Consider the following 23,704-nt stretch of genomic DNA (forward strand, 5'->3'; position numbering starts at 1 on the left):
TTGAGAAATAAATAATTGTTCGGGTATCACATAGTGAAAGAAAGAATAGCCAGGCTTGTATCAACTTCACTGGCATATTTGCCTGTTTTTTAACTTTGCCTTTTTTGTTTTTTTTCAGTGTGTTACTTAGTCACATTAACTGATCATCATCGTGTGACAAGATCGCACTAACTTTTCCGTGAAGCAAAGATTAATGTCTCTGTTGGTTTCATTTTTAACTGGAAGTTTCATGACTTTGACACTGCGTTCAAGGTGATAGATTCTCACATAGTACTCTTAATAACAGGTCTCACTGAGGAGCAAATGGGAATAACGTGAACGTTTAGCTTCTTAAGAATTATGAGAGAATCTATCTCGAGCATTTTCAGTTCAAACGCTAATGTTTACGAGGTGATCTTTGATACCGAAGACAGAATAGAGGTCTTTTGTACTAAAGATCACTGCTTACACATTAGCGTTTGAACTGAAAAAGGATGAGATAGATTCTTGAGATAGATTTTAGCTAATTTTCAGCGGATTTATTTCATAGTTGAAGCGCGTTTTCTGTGCGTATTTTTCATCACTATCTTTTCAGTGCGTGTCGCCGCTTTTCAGCTCCTGTTGTTTTCTTGTTCTCGAGCTTGTACTCCACTTTGTGCTCCTCTTGTTCTCGGAAGTATTCGCATGTCCTGTATATTTTTAAAGAATTCATTTAGTACAAAGTGCGCTGAAATGCGCCGATACATTCTGAAAAGTTAGTGATATAGGAGCGTGAGGTATTAGGCAAAAAATTGATTAGAACGAAATTTTGAAGTACGGTTTTGTTGAATTTAAGCGAATAGCAATTAGAACACCCAAAGGCGGTACTACTATATCCGATGGGTAGAATAAAGCAATTAAGTAACCATAACAGTAGATTTCGTAGAAAAAAAGCCAACAAATGCATCAAACAAGGAACATTGTTTTCAAATTTTGATTATTTTAAAGATTTAGTTTATCCACAAGTACCCCATATTTCGTGCCTTTTTTGCAACCAGTAGTTCTGAATTGTTTACATTAAAACTATTGAAAATGTGTTTTAAACATTTTTCTTTTTTACTTTTTAAAAAACCAAAATCATTGCCCGCAATGACACGGAGGACCGCGAAAAAGATGCAAAACTCTGAAATTAATGATATACATTTTGTATGTAATTTTAACAACTAATTTGCATGTGAAGACCACTGTTTGTGACACTTAGCAACTTTTTTTACATCGAGTGGTTTTTGAAGTACCTCTTTTAATTGTTTTAGTTGCTGTTCGCCTAATTTCCACAAAACTTTAGTTTAGGATTTTTGCCTAGTGGCTTCAACATTTTCGTTCGCCTAATCGAATTTTCGCCTAGTATCCCATCCTCCGCGATTTAAAATACGCACAAAAAACGCACTTCAACTATGAATGAAATTTGCTGCAAATTAAGTAAATTATAGGCGCTTGCTAGGAATTGGAGCCGAACGGGCACAGAGCAGAATGGAAAAAATGAGATTCTGAGCCGAATGCTTGAATTTGATTGGCCAGATAATCGGAAGCAAAAATTGGGACAATAGAATGAAAATAAAAGTTGCGTATTGTCCAACAATATTTAAGCTCTCATTTATTATACAGTATAAGATGTTCGGTAGTGATATTTTGTTCGGTTGTGAGAGACTCATATCAAGTCATAGAAGCCGCTTAATATTTGGCGTTAAATCTCTAAGGCTTTCTGCTCTGCGCCCGTTCGGCTCTACCGGCGTCCTCCTTCTTTGTGGTATACATTTTGAAGATTTCAGCTAATTGGTCTCATCAGAACTTTTCTTACATAATTTTGCGCTGAAAGGGATCTTTGACTTGGGCGAACTGGGATCAGATTTAATCAGACTATACCTCTGTTTTCTCTGTTCCAGTCATCATTCTACTTGTATTACATTACATATGAAAATGTCAATGTCAAATTATGAATTATGAATATCAATCTTAGTCTCTTTTTTATCAAATTAAATCATGTGTTTGCTCAAGAGTGCTGATTGCATTGTCCTGCTCACTGATGCTTGGCGGGTGATAACAGTTGCCAGAGTTGATCATTTTGTCTGTTACCAAATCAAATAAGTCTGCTACTAACTCTGGGTGGTCTTTGCATATTCGATTGAAGTTTTCGTGCTCGTACAAAACACGTGGTCTGTGTTTGAATGGAACACACTGATATTAATTTTTTTTAAGTTTTCATGAAAAAAAAATCGTATTTTTTATATAAAAATGGTAAGCTGTAAAAATAGCGAAAAAAGTTTAGTCATAGAGACTAGGATCAATGCAGTCGCTGTTAAATTTGTATAAATTGATTTTTTATTTCTAAAAATAGCCGTAATTATTGTTGGCAGAACCAATATTCTATAATTTACCTACTTGTAGAACAACCCACCTCTGCAGTGGTAGGTGTTTACACGCGTAGGCAATTTATAGAAACTTTTTGTTTTTGGAAAATTGGGCCTGTTCACGAGGAGCTTTTTCGTTAAAGTCCTTGTCAAAGTATTATCACTTTTACGTATTATCTAATTGCTTATTACAGTCGAAACTTTTTTTCAAAAGCAAAAGCCAAGCAACGGGTTTGAAGGTGAAAAAAAAACTGAACGAAAAAAATCACGAACTTCGACAGTAGTAACTCATGATTTTATAACCCTTCGGTTTTTTTGTTTTTGTCCAAGTTTCAGCAATTAAGAACAGAAACAGATGGGCTTACAATTTTTTGTCTCGTTTTTAATTTTTCAAGATAACGAGAGTAAACCCCCATCTTAGAAGAACAGTTACAGAACAAATCCTTGGCTATACAGTGTACTCTGTTAAGAAAGGAGTTGCTTGACATAATTTTACAACGTTTGTTTAAAATATCAGTGATATCTGCTGGTTTATAGAATGACACATTCCTGGTACTAAGAGACTCCAGTGCCATCCGCTGGATCTTGTCATCTTCATGAAGGAGACATTCGTCAACAGCAGTGTCAGGAGTTAACACCTTCAATGATATCATTTTCACGTTGAATCTGTTTGACATAAGACTAGTCTGGTTTTCGGGTTTTCCATTATAGCCACCCCCCCCCCCCCAAAATGCAGCCCCCTTTATTTTCGTGGATTGGAAACATGGAAATTCTGAAAACAACCCGACACGGTTAAATATTTAATTGTTCTCCAGTAAATTAATTGTATTTAAATTAACTAAAACTGTCAATATTATGGTACCGTAATAAAGGGTTCTTCGTTATGCCCGATAACCTAGGGGGGGGGGGGCTATAATAGGGAAGACCCCACCTATATTGCATTGAATGGTTTTGCTCAGTCTGACGAAATTTCGTTGTTTTTCTTAGCATTTCCAGAGTACTATCTTCATGGCCCAATTTAAACAGGTCATCTTCACTTTTGAGTTATACCCGATATCTGGAGGGTTATTGACTAACGTTGCACGGTCGAGCACCCTAGTAACATAGCTGGCAGATTGCCAGAACATAGCCGCAATAGATTCGTAGATCGGCAGTCTAAAAAAAACAGTAAAAAAGACAGACCAAAAAAATTCGTCTTTTGATTGAAGGCTGATCTGTTATATTTTGATTAAAAATCTGTATAAGCTATTGCTGCCTCTATTAGCTGATCTCAAATAACCTTCATTTCGAGTGAAACACACCCATTTGACCTTATCTCTTTGAATTATAGTAAATAAAAGTCAATTTCAAATTGAGGAAGTCAGTTTTGAGAGTGAGGTAAGTCAAGAGTGACCAAAAATTAAATCACGCGCATGAACAAAAAACTCGTTCCACTAAGTGCGAAAAATGACGCCACACAAGTAATTCAGTTGCAATTGTATGAACGAATGAACAAAAAGTGGCTGTGACGTCATATGGTCGTAACAAAACTCATGACGACGAAATAAAAAAACATAGCAGGACAGGTCCTGACCCACAATTCAAAGAATTTTCATTGACTAAAGAGAACACTAGACCAAGAACGAACTATAAATGGATTGTGAAAACCATTTAGAAGAAAATCCGATCCAAAAAATCGAAAAAACTGTAAAAGTCAAAGTGAAATTGCCGAATGTGAACAAAAAACCACTAGCGAGAAAGCGAATTTTTGTTCAAACAACGTTTTCTCACTCTACTTAAAATTTAGAGAGAAAAAATTTCACGCCACAAAACCACTCGTTTTTTCGCTCCACTTCTTGTTTCAGCGTGACCAAAATCACTACTCCAATTTGACTTCAAAAATCATGAAAATGTGTGAACAGATCTTAAAAAAAAAGCCGGAAGAATTCCGGAAAGGACTCGAAGTGAAAATCCATTTAACGCCATCCAACTACTCATCAAAAAAAACGTGCCTTCACTAATTTATGATTATCTTGAAACAAAACCATGAAACCAAAAAAGTAAAATAATAAAACCAAATCTGTTAAAATCTGATAAAAAATCTGATCAAACTTCGTTATAAATTGAGATCCCGAAAAAACTATCTCTGCAAAATAACTTCATCAAAGCAACTATTACCTAAAAAACGACTTATGTGAATTTTGAAAAAAAAATACTTTAGGCTAAATTACGAAAAAAAAGCTCTTAAAAACAACTTTCACTGAAAAACTGGAAAAAGTTACTAATTTTTTTAATATTTCAAAAGCATATAAATCCAAAGAAAAATTCCCCTCAGTCAATAGGGTATCCAGATGCTCGCAAAACAATAGGCAAGTCATAATAGGCTAAGAAACTTTGCTAAAAACTGAAAAAAAACGAAAAACTGCAAAAAATTAAGAAAAATAGTTCCAATTTTCGACATTTTTTTGTCATATTTCTCAACAAAAAAATGATTCTTACCCACAAAGCTGTAACCAATTAATATCATAATATTGCTCAAGTAGAAGGGTTTCTTCAATACCCATTTGAGCCAGTAAAACAAAATAATCGAAAAAAAGGCAAAAATTAGCCCGAAAATCAGCAAAATACATTAAAAACCTCCGAATTATAATAAAATTCTTATGAATTTCAAAAAACCTTCAAACCACTACCGAAGCCAGCCTAAAATTAAAACAAAATCATGACCAAACCTCTTAACCAAAATAAATGAAAAAAAACTACTTCAAAATGCTGCACGTGAACAAAAAAAATGCCGCACGTGAACAAAATGCCCCCGCTCTTCACTTTTATTCAGCACCAAAATCACTCCAAAATTTTTTCACACCAAAATTTTTTCACGCGTTTCTTTTCCCGCTTCAAAAATCACTCCAATAAAATTGATTTAAAAAAAGGACTTCTCCAATACTCCTCTTCGAGTCGTAAAAAGACAGCGCCCCAATACAATTCAAATTATTTGAATTGTAAAAAACCAAGAGAAGGCCAATAATAGCCCCAGCTATCGCTGTGCGGCTATTAACAAGTTGAGCAAGATTATTTTCATACGCTATTTGGGTCAAAGATGGTCTTTTGATGCCCTATTTAATTTACCGGTAAAATCGAAGCTTTAAAATGTGTTCATTACCTTTCTTTAATAAGCTTTAGCACCAAGAAAGAGTCGAGTGTGAAATTGAAATTAGCAGAAGCATTTAACTGAATTTGGGATCCTAAAAAATTATTCCGACCCACTGTAGTGGGGGAGGAACTATATGCTCAATTGGGTTTTTTTGAAGGTATAATTAATTTCCTTTTTTCTGTGAAAATCAATATCAATGAGTCAACCGCTAGCAAGCGAGACTGTACGGCTCGAGCAAAATATCAGCGCTTATTTCTGTTGAAAGATGAACGCTAAATATTGCTAACTTGCATTTTTCAGCATAGTAATTTCTTACATTCTTGATGTTGGTCATTGCGTAAGATTGAAGTTCTTCCAGCTCCCATCTTTTTCCCAGTTTAATCATGGATAGACATTCTTTCACCGTCTGCAGTTCTGGCATCTCATTAGAGTAAATGAAGTGCAGCAACATCTGCATATCTTTTGAAGTGACGTCACTCCACTCGCTGTCAACAATTCAATTTTATTGAAAATCTCACACAATTTATGAACAGTAAGTTGATCCAAACGGGGTTTCAAATTCAAAAAAGTAAATTTGAAAACAACGAAAAGTCAATCTTAGAAGAATTTTTCCAATTTTCAACACTGAAGAACTGTTTCCGCAAATAATCGCGAGTATTATCGGTGGCATTAGTATAACAATCAGGATCGGTAATGTGTGTTTGCACATAATGATCCATCCAGAAACCTTCTAAACCAAAACACCAAAAACGATGAACAGCAAACTTTAAAGATTTATCGGTAAATTTATGCAATGTTAAAAACACATGATACTTTTTGATCGCAAATTTCAACAGCAAATAATTTTTTCAAATGTTCAAGTTTTCACTTACCGACTCAATGCACCATTTTGCAGTTGTTTAAAAAATTTTTCATGTCAATTTTTGGGCCGCAATCTTTTCAATTTCATGAGATAAAGGCAACAAAAACTCAAAAACCTCAATAAACATTAAAATGTTCAGTACTCTTGTCTCCCTAAATATAGTAAAATAAACCTACTCAAATTTTCGAAAATCAATTATGCTGGCAAACAAAAAGTGGGGCATGAACACTCAACAATAAAAAAAATAACAAAAAATATGGAACCTTTCCAAAAACTTTTGACGCTGGATCGGGGAGAGATTTTGGTGGCCTAAACAAAAAAAAGTAAAAGCAAGGAAATACCAAAGTATAGCAAGACCTAAACGTGCGCTGTTCCAAAGCTGATATGAGGTAGGTGTACTCTATTATCTTAATGGTAAATTTAATGTTGCGAACATACATTTTTACTCAGACTCCACAAATACCCAATGAAACACAATGTTTATATGAAAACTAACAAATGATACCGCAAAGTGCAGCTGGAAAAAAGTTCATCAATTCAGAATTTCGGACAGAAATTTACATAACCCTTCAAAACTCACTTTCAACAATTTTATACTTGGTTTTGATGGCTTGGTTCAAAAGTTCGTGGACAATTTGGAATGAAGATGAAGTGATAAGTAGCAGCATGACTAAAAATCTTTTTGAAAGGCGGCCATAAAAGAATGATGAAGACTTACGAATGTTTCATGCGCCAATAAGCAGACGAAAAATTATTCTTAACAAAATATTTGAGTAGTTTTCTTTCTTTAACAGTTCATGATTTTCGGAAAAATCTTGTTTATTTGGAGAAAGTTAGACAATTCCTCCAAACAGTTATGTCGTCTAACTTTAAGTTTTTTGTTTGATCATCGAACTAAAAATTTCTAACTATCCCTTTACGCTATTAATTTTTTAAATGCTGCAATGTGGTAAAAGTTGTAAAAGACGAAATTGAAACAAGAACTGCGGAACCAGTATAAAAATTGATAAGTTTTGAGATATTCTAATGTTTTATAACCAAAGCATTGCAGACAATTTTAATGTTAGCTGTTCAACTTGCAACTTCAGATTGCATAAATGCATTAAAATTGAAAATAAAATAGATGCATTAAGATTCATTGAGACACATAATTCGCTTCCTCGTAAATGGAAAGCTGCAGAAGATTAGAGAACATTTGGCCAAAACTGTATAAATGAAGATTTTTGGTTTCATTTAGCAGGAAACTCAAAATTTTAGAGTTCTGCAGGATAGTCGAAATACAAAAATCTTCACAATTGTCTGGAATGGTTACGCCAGGTTTTATAAGATGAATTTCGTGCTTAAAGCGGATGTTTTTGGCCATTTTTTTAAATATGAAGTTGAATTACTTCAAAATTAGATGTTTTTCGGAAGATTGGTCATGAGAAACAATTCTCCAGCAGTTTTCGAACTGTAAAAATAACGGGTTTCTGCAATCTGATCATGTGATCAATGATTTTAAAATTTATCATCAGATTGAAGCCTTTTACATTAAAAAATGTTATTTTTTTGAAATTCAGCCAGTGCTTTAGCACAGAAATGAGAAGCAAAAAACAATTGAGCAACCCTCTTTTATCCTTAAGTTACTACAATACCAACTATTGCACATAATTTCAAATTATCTCTGCGAAATTTAGCGAAGATTGACAAAATGGTGAAAATCAGTTAAATGCTCACAAAACTAAAACCTCAAAACTCCTTGGAAAAGTGGATTTTCCAAATAGAACATTCTCAGTTTGACTGGCTTTTTCATGATAACACCCATATCTTTCTAAGTGAAATATATCGATGGCCCAAAATTTAGTGAATAATAAAAAACGAGCTTTTATAGTCCCCCCACTAAGTGGGTTTGGAACAAAAATTGTTTTCAGCTGAATTTTTTTGTCGCATTGGGTTTTTGGCATTGGCTGTTTTGTCATGACAGCTATCAATATATAGAGCCGATTTCGCGTAGGAAATCTGAAAAGTTTGCTCAAAATTGACAAATTTATATTGTAAGCTCTCGTTCGTAACGATTGCACTCAGCTAATAGCACATAATAATGGTAATATTAAGCGCTTGTAAGATTTACTGCTTTACTGCTCAATTGTTCGTCTACCGGTATATCTTTAGGTATTTTTTGAATACGTGGTTTGTTTTACTCCGCCATAACGGAAATAAAAAAACGCAAATTGGAATATTAGGACTCTATTTCCCCATCTTCATAGGTTTAATAACACTCTATTGAACGTTTACTTGTAGAGCTCTTTTGCTATCAGTTCTGTTCGTCCAATCTGGAGTTTTAATTAAAGCCGTGACAACTCAAAAACTGTCCGTTTTCGTTTGAGCCCAATTCCTATATCTTTTACTAAAAGACTTTAGGGAGCAATTTTGTCACGAGTTACGTCTATTATTACCATTGCCTGCCAAACTGCCCCCCCCCACCCACCTTCGGGCCAACATTAACCTAAAACGCCTTTAAATTTGCAATAAATTGTTCAATAGGAATCTTTGTGGTTATCACCTTTGGGTTGTTTCTTTTTCTGCCCTACTCTTTTCCAATATCTTGTTGAGCAGGACGGGACACCGAAATTTCAACACACACTGGTGCAAATTATAGTCCTCTCCATTGACCTTCAGACTAAGGTCAGAGTGCTGACCTGTCTTCAGTAATTCGCCTATGTGTTGCTGAAGTTCGTTCAGGTTCTTTGGTTTCTCTTCACGTTCCTTCTCGAGTAGTTTAAGTTCGTTCATGTCTGTGAATTGTTCAACGACACATTTGATCTCAATGGCTTCGTGATTCCAGGAGCTGCGATGGAAGAAATCTGAAACCAAATCAAGTCTTTCCCATCATAGCCCCACCCCCCAAATAAAGGAAAACAAAACAAAAAAAATAATATCCCGCCTGCAAAATAATAGCCCGCCATGATACGCTTTATTGCCAGTACCCTGCTGGGGGGGGGGGGGTATAGAGTGCCTATTTTTATATGCATTTGCACGCATAACAGGAAGAAACAGCTAAGTTTTTGCCTGTGTTAGAACCTACCGCTAGTTTTGCAGAACTTCGGATATCCCCAAGAGTACTGGCCAGTTTGGGTCTCAAACTTGTTGGGTTTTGTGAGAGATACAGACTGTATCCAGCGACTGCTGCTACTGGACATGAAGAACTGGAAAGTGGCATACACCCAGTTGCGACAGTTGTTCTTCCCATTGAAATTGTTGCTGTTATTTCTTGTCAAAAAGTAAAGGAGTTGTTTCCTTTTCCTTAGGGTGATTATCTACCTTCCTTATCTACCTATGATTACAGCGATTGCTACTTGTACAATAAATTGGTACACACAAAACTCGTAGATTGTTGTGTTACACCCCTCCCTCGCCCTCCCCTTGAATTAAGGAGAATAATAGTACCCATCCCCCGAGTTTTGTGGTTGCATATTATTTGCAAAACCAGTGCGCATGTGCCATAAGAACACAGTATCATATGCTACATATAAAAGCATAGGATCTTTTCCGTTTGTGCCCCCCCAGTACGTTATGCGCCCCCCAGTTGCAGAGCACGTGCCATTACATAGTAAATCATCATAGTGAAAATATGGCACGTGCGTCTGGGGGTTGCAAATAATATGCGCCCACTAAGCTGGGGGGGCACAAACGGAAAAGATCCAAAGCATAACTTATGAAAGCGCGGAAAACGTACAAGAGAGATCAACAAAAAAATAGGTTCCAAAATCAAAATCCTTCTCATTTGGGAAAAGAAAGACGATGGATTGGAACAAACGAGTTGAGACTTGAAGTGGCACTCTGTTCACTGTTGAGGTGTGCTATAGCGGGGTCCGTGTCTGGTGTGATTAAACGCAGGTATAGTGACACTGACCTTAAAAGAAGGATTACAAACTGAAACTGTTTTACATTGTTCGCGCTTTCGATATTTTGGGTCTTTCCCATAATAGACCCCCCCCCCAGCTTAGTGATCAGATAACCTATAGCCCCCCCATCATGGTAAATATACCATAATGGGGGGGGGCTATATTTTCATGGGGGGGCTATAATGGGAAAGACCCGATATTTTAAACAAGGCTTAACATTTCAGTAGATAGAATCACGGTGTTCTCAAGTTGTACCAGGAGAGCACGTGCTAAAAACTAACTTTAAGAAAACCAATTCATAATGTTGATTATAGAGATGTAATTCAATGGTTAGGAAATGGTCATCTGATCAGACCAAAATATAAAGACCGGGGAGCGTTTGTGCGTTCCAGTCACGCGGACTGGAAACATAACGCACAGCTCAAAAGTATTAACATCAAAGCTTAGAGGTCTGCTCGAGTCGGCTTCGGGTATTTTTCTGGCAATATTAACATCCAAATCTTGCAAGATTCTTGAAAGATTAACATCCGAAGAGCATCCGAAGGAAGAAACGCCAAAAAATGCAAAAGAAGCAGCCAAACAGTAGTCATTGAAAGTCCAAAAAAGCGCAATTGAGCCTAGAAACCTATCCTATCTTATGAGACTAAGGTAACTGTCAAAACTTGAAAATAAAACTGCCACCTTCAGTGTAGGTTATTTGCACATCCAGTGAAACGAATCTTGAAACACATGGACAAGTCTTGGTCTTGCAAGGTCATACTTGTTTTGGCTCAACATGAATTACCTTATCACGTACTTGACAATGGAAGTTTTCTTAAACCATGGCAAGTTCTTAGCAAGATTCAACAAGAAGAATTCTTGCGGAACATATCAAAATCTTGACTTTATAGATGTACCCGGTCTCAATGCAACACAATGTTAAAAATTTTCTCTAAACATGTAAATTATTAATATAACCGATAAATTAAAGTTTACATGCCTTCAGAATAATCAAAAATATATATGGCACTAATCAAAATTTTACATTATTTATTAATGATTTTTTTTCTTATTATTATTATCTGATATTACCCTTTAAGCTGTTCGTTTCTATATATAAAAATAAGAACCGAATGATCCTAATAATGTCTAGTTGTATATTTTCATGCTGACCTTGCGAGAACTATTTTAAAGCTCTTTTAAAAGGTAATTTTCCCCCATCAGTCTTAGACTGTCGTTCCACTTTTGGATGCGCTTCAAAAACAATGATCTTTTACTCTATTTAGTATACTTTGCGTTATTATTATTATTATTATTATTATTATTATTATTATTATTATTATTATTATTATTATTATTATTATTATTATTATTATTATTATTATTATTATTATTATTATTATTATTATTATTATTATTATTATTATTACTATTATTATTATTATTATTATTATTATTATTATTATTATTATTATTATTATTATTATTATTATTATTATTATTATTAATGTTATTATTATTAATATTATTATTATTATTATTATTATTATTATTATTATCATTATTATTATTACTATTATTATTATTATTATTATTATTATTATTATTATTATTTTTATTATTGTTATTACTATTATTATTATTATTATTATTATTATTATTATTATTTTTTTTATTATTATTATTATTATTATTATTATTATTATTATTATTATTATTATTATTATTATTATTATTATTATTATTATTATTATTATTATTATTATTATTGTTATACGGTACACGCTGGCGGACAAAAGATCAGTTGCGTAATCTCAATTGAACTCGTTTTCAACGTTAAACTTGGCAAAAAGCGTGGTTTGCTTTCTTCGCAACTCGGCTATAACGTATGTGGCAGACAACACCTGTCCATACGGAATTAACACTTTCAGTACAACGAAAAGATTAAGTACAGTGGTATATGACTTTTACTGCAACAAGTGTAACTAAGTTTTTGCATTCCATATGGAATGATAATACTACTAATATAGTTTTAAACGTGTTTATAATAGTAGTTGAAATACTTTGTTTCATAGGCTCTCCACCACACTTCCCCCGCTAGAGTAATTGATGTTCATTCGAATGTCAATTTGTTTAGCTCGTCCATGTCTTCCGTATTTAGTGATGAGATAGGGCTTTGTTCCAGGGACTTGGTTGCATGATGGGTGTTCTCTGTTGATTCGTGTTGTTGTTGTTGTTGTGTAGTGTTTTCTGGTGGGATGCTTTGTTGTGGTTCGTTTTCGATGTCCGAGGTTGAGTCGTGCTCTGCTGATTGTGGGTGTGTTTGTATGTTTGAATGTAATGGGGTTGATGAGTGTTGTGGGTGTGGGGTGCTTGTGTCTTTTGTCGGGTTGGCTTTTGATGATGTCTTTGTTGGGCTGGCTTTTTTGATAGTTATCAGGTTTGCGTAGTCCGTGTCTGAGTCCGAGTCTTTAGTAAATTGTGGATCTTGTTGTTTTGCTGCCTTGATCTGTTCGACGATGTTGTTGATGTCTTTCTTTGGGGATTTGAGGGGTGATTTAGGTGTTGGTCCTTGTGATGGGTGGTTCATGAAGTCCTTGGGGGACGATGATGTTATGATGCGGATCGGGCTTGTGTTCGATGAGTCCGATGCGACGTTAACTACTTCGATTGTTTTTGAGTTGGAGATCGTTGAGAGATCCATGTGGATCAGTGGGTGTTGTTTTTGTTTGGCTTGTTGCCTCCTTTTTGCGATTGTCAGTTTTGTTTGTGCTATCGCCGCCTCTTTCGATTTTTGTTCGAATGTGCTGGATTTGTTTTTCGTTGGCCTGATTGGCCGTTTCGAAGGGGAGAGCGCCTTGCGTTTTCGTTCCGTCCGCCCTTTTTGCTTTGTGCCGCTTTGTTTTTTGGTCGACGGTCCTGTTTGATGTTGGGTGGGACTGGTTGACGGTCCTGCTGGATCTTGGTTGGTGCTGGTTACTGGTCCATGTGGATTTGCAAGAGTTTCTTTTTCTCGCTGTCTCTGGTCCTTCTCCTTTAGTTCGGGCTGCTTCTTTTCCTCTAAACAGAATTTGCGAATTTTCTCTCTATTCCTATTATATTCCCGAACTGTTTTACATGCGACGAAGTGCATGAGTCGTGGTTTAGGTTCCTGTGTATGTGGGGGAGTAGGTTTCTCATATGTTTCTGTTGCTATGGCTAGATCGCTTTTGCGAATTCTTGTGTCTGCTCTGTTATGTGTGTCGAGTGATATAGTGGTTGGTGTGTAATCACTTATTGTTCCATCTGGAATTATGTTCCAGAGTGGTTTTAGTGTTCCTCTAGGTTCTGGTGCTTTTCTCATTAGTGTTTTCCGTGCTATTTGTTTTCTCTTATTTATGAGTACTGATGTTTTGTCACCGAATGTAATGCTTAATTTATCCGGGATTATCTTTGTTGGTGATATATGCTTACGTTTGGTTGCTCTCTGCCTTGCGAGAGGGATTGTATCCGATTCGTCCTCGGAGTTGTCAGGAGTATTGTATTGTATGTCAATGTTCGGCTCCGAATCAGAGAATGTCCACATAGCCTGCTGATCCAACATTGGGCGTCTGAGCACTCTCTTGTCTAAATAGAATTTTCGTATGTTTTTGTATGATAAATTTTTATTGTGTGGGTGTGTGACGATGTTGCTTGTTTGTGTGTTTGGTTTTCTTCCAAAGTGTGCTTCGAATGGTGTTATTTTAGTGGTTGTGTTAGGTATGAGTTTTATGTTTTCTATGATTGCTGAGATTTTATTTGCTAATGTTTCTTTCGACCAGTTGTTATCAGCGTTTATTGCTGCTAGTCTTCGTTTTATTGTTTGTATTAATCTTTCTACCATTCCTGTTCCTCTATGATCTCCTGCAGGTGCTAGGATTAGTCTGATGTTGTTGTCTTTACAAAATATTTCAAAGTTTTTTGCTTTGAACGCTTGTGCCTGGTCACATCTTAATGATCTGGGTATGCCATGGAATTTTATATAATCTTTTAGGTAATTTATGGCTGTGTTGGTATCACAATTATTGTATATTTCTGCATGTGGATATCTAGAGTATCTGTCTACGGTTACTAGTATATATGTGTCTCGATTATTATTTGTTATTGGTCCGGCAAAATCCATTTGGATTTCTTCGTTGGGTTCTGCTAGTGTTGGTAACTTTGCGTACTTATTTCTTGGTAGTATTGGTTTTAGATTTTTACCTGTTTTGGTACATTGTTTGCATCGTTGAGCTAAGGCCACGATGTTCCTATGTATTTGGGGATACCATATTAGCTGGGCTAGATACATCATGCCTGCTTGACCGGGGTGCGTTTTGTGTACCGAGTCTATGACCGTTTTTCGCAATTGTGTCGGGATGTACATCTTCCCGTCGTAGAGGATACATCCATTTGGATTGACTGATAGGTCCTTGCGCAAACTGTACCAGTATTTGGAATAGTTTTTGATTGCGTTCCAGTCCTGTAATTCGATGAGCCTCCTGATCTTGCTGCTGTTTGTATCGTTTTTTGTCGCTTCTGCGATAAATGCTTCACCGAGGACTTTGTGGAGGTTTAACAGATAATCGGGGGAGTTTTCAATTGTAATTGAGTTGAATGGGTTTTCGACTATGTTTGGATCGAGGGGTTTTAGTCCCTGGCCTTGATTGGATATGTAGTCCGTTTGGGTGCCAATGGTAATGGCTTTTTTGTTAGTAATGTTTTCCTGATGTTGCGTGTTGTTTGTGGGGTGGGGGTTTTCTTCTGATAGTTTCGTTGTTTCCATGTTCCCTTTATTCGGTCTTCTGAATCTTTTGGTAATTTTTTGTTCGTAGGTGTTAATACTTGGCTTATTTCGAGTACAAACGTTTACGGTGTTATAAATAGTTGAATTAGAATGAACAAATTTTGAATCGATATAATGCGACTGTTCTTTGCTGTGTATTTGGCTAAAAGCGCTTTGTTTTGCTCGCTTTTGCTCACTTGCTATTATTACGTCATTATCTGCTTGTTTAATTAGAGCGGTCCTATTGGACGAAATTTTGTCTGCTCTTTTCAGCATAAACTTGAATGAGTCGATTAAATTTATGACGAAATCTTTATCTTCTTTTGATATGGGGATCGCTGCTGATGTGGGGTGTCTGCTAAAATAATCTGCGAAGCCCATGTTTTTGCCTGCTATGTGCTCTACTGAGAAGTTAAATGGTAGAAGTCTGTCTACCCATCTTGTTAATCTACTTTGATATGTTTTGTTTCCTCTGTTGTTTTTTAGGGCTGAGAGTAATGCTTGGTGATCCGTTTGGAGCATGAAGCGTGAGCCGTATAAGTAATATTTGAAATGTTCTAGGGACCATACGACAGATAGAAGTTCTAGTTCATTAATGCTGTATTTTTGTTCATTGCTGTTTAAAAATCTGCTTGCGTATGCGATGGGATGCCAATTATTATTGTAATTTTGTTCGAGACATGCTCCTAGTCCTTCTTTGCTTGCGTCGCATCTTACCCTAGTGGGTCTGTTTGTGTCAAAATGTTTATGTTCTATGATCTTTGCGATTGCGTTTTTTATTTGTTGGAATGCTTGTGTGTGGTCTTCATTCCATTCCAATTTATTGTTTTTTGTTTTTTCTTTGTGTGATAGTAATGGTCTGAGTGGTGCTGATATATTAGATAAGTTTGGGATAAATTTTTGTAGGTGGTGTATGCTTCCCATTAGTGATCGTAGTTGTTTTAGAGTTTTTGGTGTTTCCATTTTCATTATTGCTTCTGTTTTTCTAGTTGTTGGGATGATTCCATCTGGATTTATTTTGTAACCTAACCATGTTATTTCTGTTGCGGCAAATTCACATTTATGGAGGCTTATCGCTAGGTTTTCTTCGTCTAAGCGTGATAGGACTTTTTGTAGTTCTGTTTCGTGGTCCGATAGCGATCCTTTTGTTATGATTAGGATGTCGTCTAAGAAAGCGTGTGCAGAATTAATGTTTGCCAGTGTTGAGTCCATGATCTTTTGGAATGTGGCTGGCATATCTGTGAGTCCGTAAAAGCCGTTTACGAATCTATATGTTCCTGTGGCATTTCCGCCCAATATATTGAAGTTACAATGTTTTTGTGTGTCTTCATGTAGGGGGACTTGGCTATACGCGTATTTGAGGTCAATTTTTGAGAAATATAGTGTTCCTGGTTTTTGTTTTAGTTCACTTATTTTACATGCTATTGTGTCCATTAGGTGATCGATGCTTTGCATTTGGTATTTGTTTTTATGTATGGCCTCGTTTAATTGTTTTGAGTCTAGTGCTATCTTGATAGATTTGTCGTGTTTTACTGTGATTACCACTGGACTAATAAAGTATTCGTCTGAACATTTGTCGAGTTTAATTATTTGTTTGTCTTCTATTAGTTTGTTTAATTCTTTTTCTACTTTATCTATTAGGTGTAATGGGACTCGTCTTCCTTTGTGTTGTGTTGGGTGAAAGGTGTTGTGGAATGTTGATTTTGCTATGTGATTCCTTGATTTTCCAATTCTAGTGCATAGATGGGGGTATTTTTGAAATACCCATTGTGCAATGTTGTGTTGTACTGAGTTTATGTTGTGTATTTTCTCACCTGTGTTTTTGAAGGTTAATTGTAGTCCGAGCTTTTGAAGTACATCCCTTCCCAGCAAGTTCACTGTATTTTGTGGTACCACTAGTATTTGGCAGTTCTGCGCTGTTGAATTCCCTGATGTGAGATCCAGTTGGATTTGGTACTCCACTTGTATTTTGTTATTGTTGAAGCATCTGAACTCCGTTGTTTGACTGTGTTGTTTGATGATCTTGCTTCCTAACTTTGTGATGAGTTGTTTTGCTGTGTTTCTGGAGACGAATGATCGCGGGCTGCCTGTATCGACCAACCAGTTGATGATGTTGTTGTTGGTAGATGTTTGTATCCAGAATTCGCCTTGGTGGTTTTTGCTTACATCTTTTTTCTTTACTGTTGTGAAGTTTAAGGATTCTATGAAATTGATGGAACTCCAATCCTCCATCATTTCCCTGATATAGCATGTACTTTCCGGATCTATGGTTTCTGTTTCTGTTTCTTCTTCTTCCTCTCTTGCGTTGTTTTCTGGTATTGTTGTTATGTTTCTCACTCTTCTTGCGTTTATTTGTTGTTGTGTGTTGGATTGTTGCTGGTTTCTATTGTTGTTCTGGCCTTGAGTGTTTCTGGGGTTGCTTTGTAGTTCTCCTTTTCTTGGTGGCATATCGGATCTGCACATCTTTGCGTAGTGTCCGACTTTTTTGCAGATGTTACATATTGTATTTTTTGCTGGGCAATTATCTAGATGTCCTTTAATGAATTTGTACCCGCATTTCCAGCAGTCCGGTATCTTATTGTTGTTTGGTGGTGTTGGTAGTATGCTCCGTCGTTGAAATTGTTGTCTTTGTCTTTGGATTAAGTGTATTCCTGATCCACTTGGATTTAGTGCATGGATGTTACTGATTCGTTGTTGGTTTTCCTGACCTCTTTCTCTAGTGATTGCATATTGTAGTGTTTCTAATGGGTCTCTGTCTTCTGATAGCAAGTCCATCTGGATTTGCGAATTTGACATACCTTGTATGAAAATGCTTTTAACGAGGCTGTCTTCCAAGTTTTCCCAGTTACATAATGCTGCTTTTTGTTTTATGCGTGAGTGAAATTGTTCCATTGACTCTCCTGGATTCTGTGTGCAACGAAAAAACTGGAATCTGTCAAATGTTTCGTTTCTGATTTCTTTGAATGTTTCCTGTAGTTGTATTACTAGTGCGTCCGTTGTGCATTTGGATAAATCCGTGTGTGGGTTGCGTTGGTGGAATATGTTTGTCCCTTCTGTTCCAAGTGATAAATATATGAGACTTTTGACTTTGTTGTCTATTTCGTCCCATTTTGTGTTGTCTAACATTGGGCCTTGGTCTTCTACTGCTTGGCATTGGTTTTTCCAGTCTACCTTTCTTTTGATGTTTCTTTGCTCTCTCTGTCTCTTTTCTGCTGTTGTTTCATCCGGTAATGCTGGTTCGTAAATGGGTTCCTGTGGGTAGTCTAATTCTTCTGCTGTGGGTTTTGGTCTTAGGAGTTTTTCTATTTGGATGTTCTCTTTAGCCGATATTGCTAATTTTGTTGTTGTTATCCATTTTTCCCATGTTGTTGTGGGTTGTGGTCCTTTTTCCCAGAATAGGGCAACTCCTATTGGGGATCTTGATAGTCCTGACTGCGCCATGTTATACGGTACACGCTGGCGGACAAAAGATCAGTTGCGTAATCTCAATTGAACTCGTTTTCAACGTTAAACTTGGCAAAAAGCGTGGTTTGCTTTCTTCGCAACTCGGCTATAACGTATGTGGCAGACAACACCTGTCCATACGGAATTAACACTTTCAGTACAACGAAAAGATTAAGTACAGTGGTATATGACTTTTACTGCAACAAGTGTAACTAAGTTTTTGCATTCCATATGGAATGATAATACTACTAATATAGTTTTAAACGTGTTTATAATAGTAGTTGAAATACTTTGTTTCATAGGCTCTCCACCACAATTATTATTATTATTATTATTATTATTATTATTATTATTATTATTATTATTATTATTATTATTATTATTATTATTATTATTATTATTATTATTATTATTATTATTATTATTATTATTATTATTATTATTATTATTATTATTATTATTATTATTATTATTATTATTATTATTATTATTATTATTATTATTATTATTATTATTATTATTATTATTATTATTATTATTATTATTATTATTATTATTACTATTGTCGTATAGAATAATTTTCGATAACAAAAGAGCAAATACGAAGCTTGAATTATCAACTCTTTCTCGTTTGCTTTAGGCAGAACTGCAGTTTAGCTTTCACGCTCTACGTGATTTAGACGAAGTACCAGTTGGCACTTGTGGTAACAATGTTTAACAAAGCTGTCACTCAAGTTTACAATATGGTTATCACCTATTGGTGATACTCAACATTAACATAGCAACAAAGGAATATAAGTTCATTCCATCAGGAATATAAATATATGTAATATAGTTTAACAGTGTTTATATTATTAGGTGCGATACTTGGTTGTCAACTCTCCGGGTGGATCCGCCACCACACTTCCCCTCGATGATTTGATTTTTGATTTTAATCAAAAATATTGTTTAGGGCTTCTATGTCCGCCGTGTTGAGCGACGATATGGAACTTGTTCCTGAATACTCGTCTTCTTGTTCCTCCGAATGGATGTTTTCTCTTTCAGTGTTCGTGTCTTGGCGCTCCTCTGGTGGGTCTACTGATTCTTTGTTTGGTTGATCGGGTGGATTTGTTTTGTCTCTTTGTTGTGTTGATGTATGTTCTATGTTGTTTTGTTGTGTGCTCATGCATGAACCGGTTGGTTGCGTTGTTTGTTTGTCGGTGTTTTTTTGTTGCACTTCGCTGTTACCAAGTTGTTGTGGTGGTTGTTTGTTGTCGATGGGTTGTCGTGCTTTTGTGTTATTTCCAATTGGTGTGGATGTTGAAGCTGGGATAATCGTTATGATTTGTTCTTCTTCAGGTTCTGTTGTCGCCTTTTTCGGTGAGTTTGTAATTTTCTTTATTATCTTGTCTATTTTCGCTTCTCTTTTTGATGGGCTGTCGTCCTTGTTTTCCGGTTGTGCATACATGAATGCGTTAGGGTTGTTGGATATAAGGATTTGTAGCGGGCTTTCTTGTGATGAGTCTGATGCTAGATTGATGATTTGCACTGATTTGTCTCGCTGCAGTTTTTTCATGTCCAGTTGGATAAGTGGTGATCTTGCTTTCTCCTTTTGGCGTTGTTTCGTTTTTTCCAATTTCGCTTGTGCGAGAGCTGCCTCTTTTAAGCGTATTTCAAATTCTTTGTTGGGTTTGTGTGCACGTTTCGTTGGAGCCGTTCCTTTTCGTCTGGGCTGCTTGGGGGCTTTGTGAACCGCTCGGGCCGGGTTGGTCCTTCTGTAGTTTGCTCTCTTGTGTCCTGCTTGGTCCTGGTTGTTCCATATGGAATTGTGATTCGGGAGTGTGGTCCATATGGAATTGTGATTCGGGAGTGTGGTCGGTTAGTTTCTTGCTTAATTGGTTCTTTTGGTTCTTCTTTTCTGTTAACAAAAATTCTTTTATTTTTTCTTGGTTTCTTTTGTATTCTCGTACAGTTTTACATGCTACGAAGTGCATTAGTCTTGGTTTTGTTTCGTTAACTACAGCTAAATCGTTTTTCTTACTACAACGTTTTTGCGGTTGTGTGTGTCTAGTGTTATTGTTGTTGGGGAATAGTTTGTAATTGTACCATCTGGTATTATGTTCCATAGTGGTTTAAGTGTGCCTCGAGGTTCTTGTGATCTACGTGCTAGTGTTTTTCGTGCTACTTGCTTTTTTGTTTTAGTGATGGTTGTGGTTTTGTCCCCGAAAGTTAGTGTTAGTTTATCTGGTATAATCTTAATAGGTGATATGTGCTTACGTTTCACTGCTTTTTTCTTGACATTCTGGAGTGTGGAGTTGTCTGAAGCAGAATCTTCGTCCGGGGTGTCTTCATTAAATCTGATATTCTGCGTTCAACATGGGTTGTTAGAGGCCTCTCCTCTTGTCTAAATAGAAATTTTTTATGTTTTTGTATGACATATTGTTTTGCGATGGTTTCGTTGTTATGTTTGAAAGTTGTGTATTAACTTTTCTTCCGAAGTGTGCTGTGTATGGTGCTATTTTTGTTGTTGTGTTTGGGATTAGTTTGATTTCTTGTATTATTTCTGCTACTTTGTCTGCGAGTGTTACTTGTGACCAGTTGGTGTCGCTATTTATCGCTGATAGGCGTCTTTTAATTGTTTGTATTAGGCGCTCTATCATTCCCGTGGCTCTGTGATCTCCCACTGGAGCTAGTATTAATTTTATGTTGTTGTTTTTACAGAATATTTCAAATTGTCGAGACTTAAATTCTTGTGCTTGGTCGCACCTTATGTTTCTGGGGATCCCGTGGAATTTTATGTACTGATTGAGATAACTGATGGCGGTTTCTGCGTCGCAATTATGGTATACTTTTGCGTGGGGGTATCTTGAGTATCTATCTACTGATGCTAGTATATATGATTCTTTGTAATGTTCATCAGTTATTGGGCCGGCAAAGTCCAATTGGACTTCTTCATTAGGTTCTACTAATGGTGGTAGTTCTGATATTTTGTTTTTGGGTATGAGTGGTTTTAGATTCTTACCTATCTTAATGCACGGTTGGCAATTTTGCGTGAGGGTGACGATTTCCCGGTGTATTCGCGGGAACCAGATGAGGTTTGCAAGATGCATCATCCCCGTTTGTCCTGGATGTTTTCTATGTATGGCGTTCATAATTGGTTTTCGTAGCTGTGTTGGTATGAACAGTTTACCGTCGTAGAGAATGCATCCCGTTGGTGTCACTCCTAGGTCGCGTTTCAATGAATGCCAGTACCGGCTAAAATGTTTTAGTGTTGTCCAGTCTTTATCCTGTACTATCTGTAGTAGGCTTCGGCTCTGGGGGTCTGCTCTGGTGGCCTCTGCAATGAATTCCTCTCCTAGGACTTTATGTAAGTTGGTGAGGTAATCTGGTAGCTGATCGTTGTTTGTGTCTGCGAATGGGTTGAAATGTTGTTTTGTATTGAGTGGGGTGCGTCCTAGTCCTTTGTTGTTTGTTTCCTCTGTCTGTGTTGCTATCGTGTTTGTGTTTGTTTCTGTGGGATTGTGTGGTGTGTCCATCTTCTTTTTGTTTTGTGCTCTGTGTCGTTTTGTTATGGGTATGGTGTTTGTGTCCAGATCTGGTCTTCTTCTTGTTGTAATGTATACTTTCGATGTGGATGAATTTTGTGTAATTTGTTTTGAACGATAGTGGTTGTGTTGTTTTGAGTTGTTAATTTGAAAGTTTGTTAATAAAGAAGGCTTAATAATTAGCGACTGATTGTTAGCGTTAATTTGGCAAAAAGCGTGTTGCTTTTGTTCGTTCCGATTGGAATGGTTTTTGACGTCATTTTGTGCTCTAGTTTTTCGAGCATTCTGATTGGCTAATTTTCTTTGTTGCGTTAAAAGAGCGTATTTTAGCGATGTTATAATATTTATGACATGGTTTTCGTTCATGTTCTCACCAGTTGGTGGTGAGTTAGGGTGGCGGCTTAAATAGTCCACGAATCCCATGTCCTTTCCTGCGATGTGTTCGACTTTGAAGTGGAATGGTAATAATCTGTCGACCCATCTTATTAGTCGGCTTTGATACGTTTTATTTCCTCTATTGTTTTTTAGTGCGGATAATAATGCTCGGTGGTCTGTTTGGAGGGTAAAGTGTGATCCATACAAGTAGTATTTAAAATGTTCCAGTGACCAAACGACTGCTAATAGTTCGAGTTCGTTTATACTGTATCGTTGTTCATTTTTGTTTAGGAACCTACTGGCGTATGCGATGGGATGCCAATTATTGTTTTCTTTTTGTTCTAGGCATGCCCCTAATCCTTCTTTGCTAGCGTCGCACTTAACTCGCGTTTCGTTGTTTATATTGAAGTGTTTTTGTTCTATTATGTTTTTGATTGCATTTTTTATGTTGTTGAATGCGGCTGAGTGTTTTTCGTTCCATTCAAGTTTTTTTTTGATGTTGATGATGATAGTAGTGGTCTTATTGGTGCTGATAGTGTTGCCAGTTTTGATATGAATTTGATTAGGTGGTGAATGCTGCCCATGAATGATCGTAGTTGTTTGAGTGTTTTAGGGTTATCCAGTTGGATGATTGCGTCCGTTTTTCGTTTGGTTGGCTTTATTACTTCGGCGTTTATTTTGTAACCTAGCCAAGTGATTTCGTTTAGGCCGAATTCGCATTTGTGTAAGCTAATTGCTAGGTTTTCTTCATTTAGTCTATTTAGTGTTTTATCAATTTCTTTTTCGTGATTTTCTATTGTGCCTTTTGTAATAACTATTATATCATCTAAAAATACGTTTGTTGAGTCTAGTCCGTCTAGCGTTGTGTTCATCATTTTTTGGAAGGTTGCTGGTAGGTCTGTTAAGCCATAGAATCCATTTAAAAACTTGTATGTGCCTGTAGCGTTTCCTCCTAATATGTTGAAGTTACAGTGCTTTTGTGTCTCCGGGTGGAGAGGTAACTGGCTGTATGCGTATTTTAGATCAATTTTGCTGAAATATATTTTCCTTCTTGTGTTTTTAGTTCTGATATCTTCATACCTATTTTGTCCATTAGGTGGTCTATGCTTTGCATTTGGTATTTATTTTTGTGTATTGCGTCGTTTAATATCTTGGAGTCTAGTGCAATTTTGACTTATTGATCTGATTTTACTGTGATGACTACTGGACTTATGAAGTGTTTATCCGAGCATTTTGTTAGTTTTTGGATCTGTTTTTCGTCGATTAATTTTTTGACGTCTCTCTCTACTTTTTCTGTTAGGTGTAACGGGATTCTTCGTCCTTTGTGTTGTGTGGGGTGGAATTCTTTTTTAAATGT

The 23,704-nt window shown here is 36.3% G+C and overlaps 2 protein-coding genes across 5 annotated transcripts in view; one reads left to right on the forward strand and one right to left on the reverse strand.

Moving 5' to 3' along the window:
- LOC142344868 (uncharacterized) overlaps positions 1 to 23,704 on the forward strand; it is a 577,092-nt gene that overhangs the window by 161,819 nt on the left and 391,569 nt on the right. The window lies entirely within an intron of this gene.
- Positions 1,939 to 23,704, reverse strand: part of LOC142344220 (uncharacterized) — a 28,516-nt gene continuing 6,750 nt past the window's right edge. For all 4 annotated transcript variants that reach the window (XM_075395772.1, XM_075395773.1, XM_075395771.1 and 1 more), the window contains 6 exons: positions 10,155 to 10,250; positions 9,423 to 9,607; positions 8,901 to 9,201; positions 5,813 to 5,981; positions 2,916 to 3,004; positions 1,939 to 2,173 (listed from right to left, as the gene is read on the reverse strand). In XM_075395772.1, coding sequence (XP_075251887.1) covers positions 1,987 to 2,173; positions 2,916 to 3,004; positions 5,813 to 5,981; positions 8,901 to 9,201; positions 9,423 to 9,607; positions 10,155 to 10,250 — 1,027 coding nt within the window. In that variant the 3' untranslated portion in view covers positions 1,939 to 1,986. The remainder of the gene's footprint in view (positions 2,174 to 2,915; positions 3,005 to 5,812; positions 5,982 to 8,900; positions 9,202 to 9,422; positions 9,608 to 10,154; positions 10,251 to 23,704) is intronic.

Source organism: Convolutriloba macropyga, chromosome 8 (assembly GCF_964194025.1).
Source record: "Convolutriloba macropyga chromosome 8, txConMacr16.3, whole genome shotgun sequence".
Classification (NCBI taxonomy): domain Eukaryota; kingdom Metazoa; phylum Xenacoelomorpha; order Acoela; family Convolutidae; genus Convolutriloba; species Convolutriloba macropyga.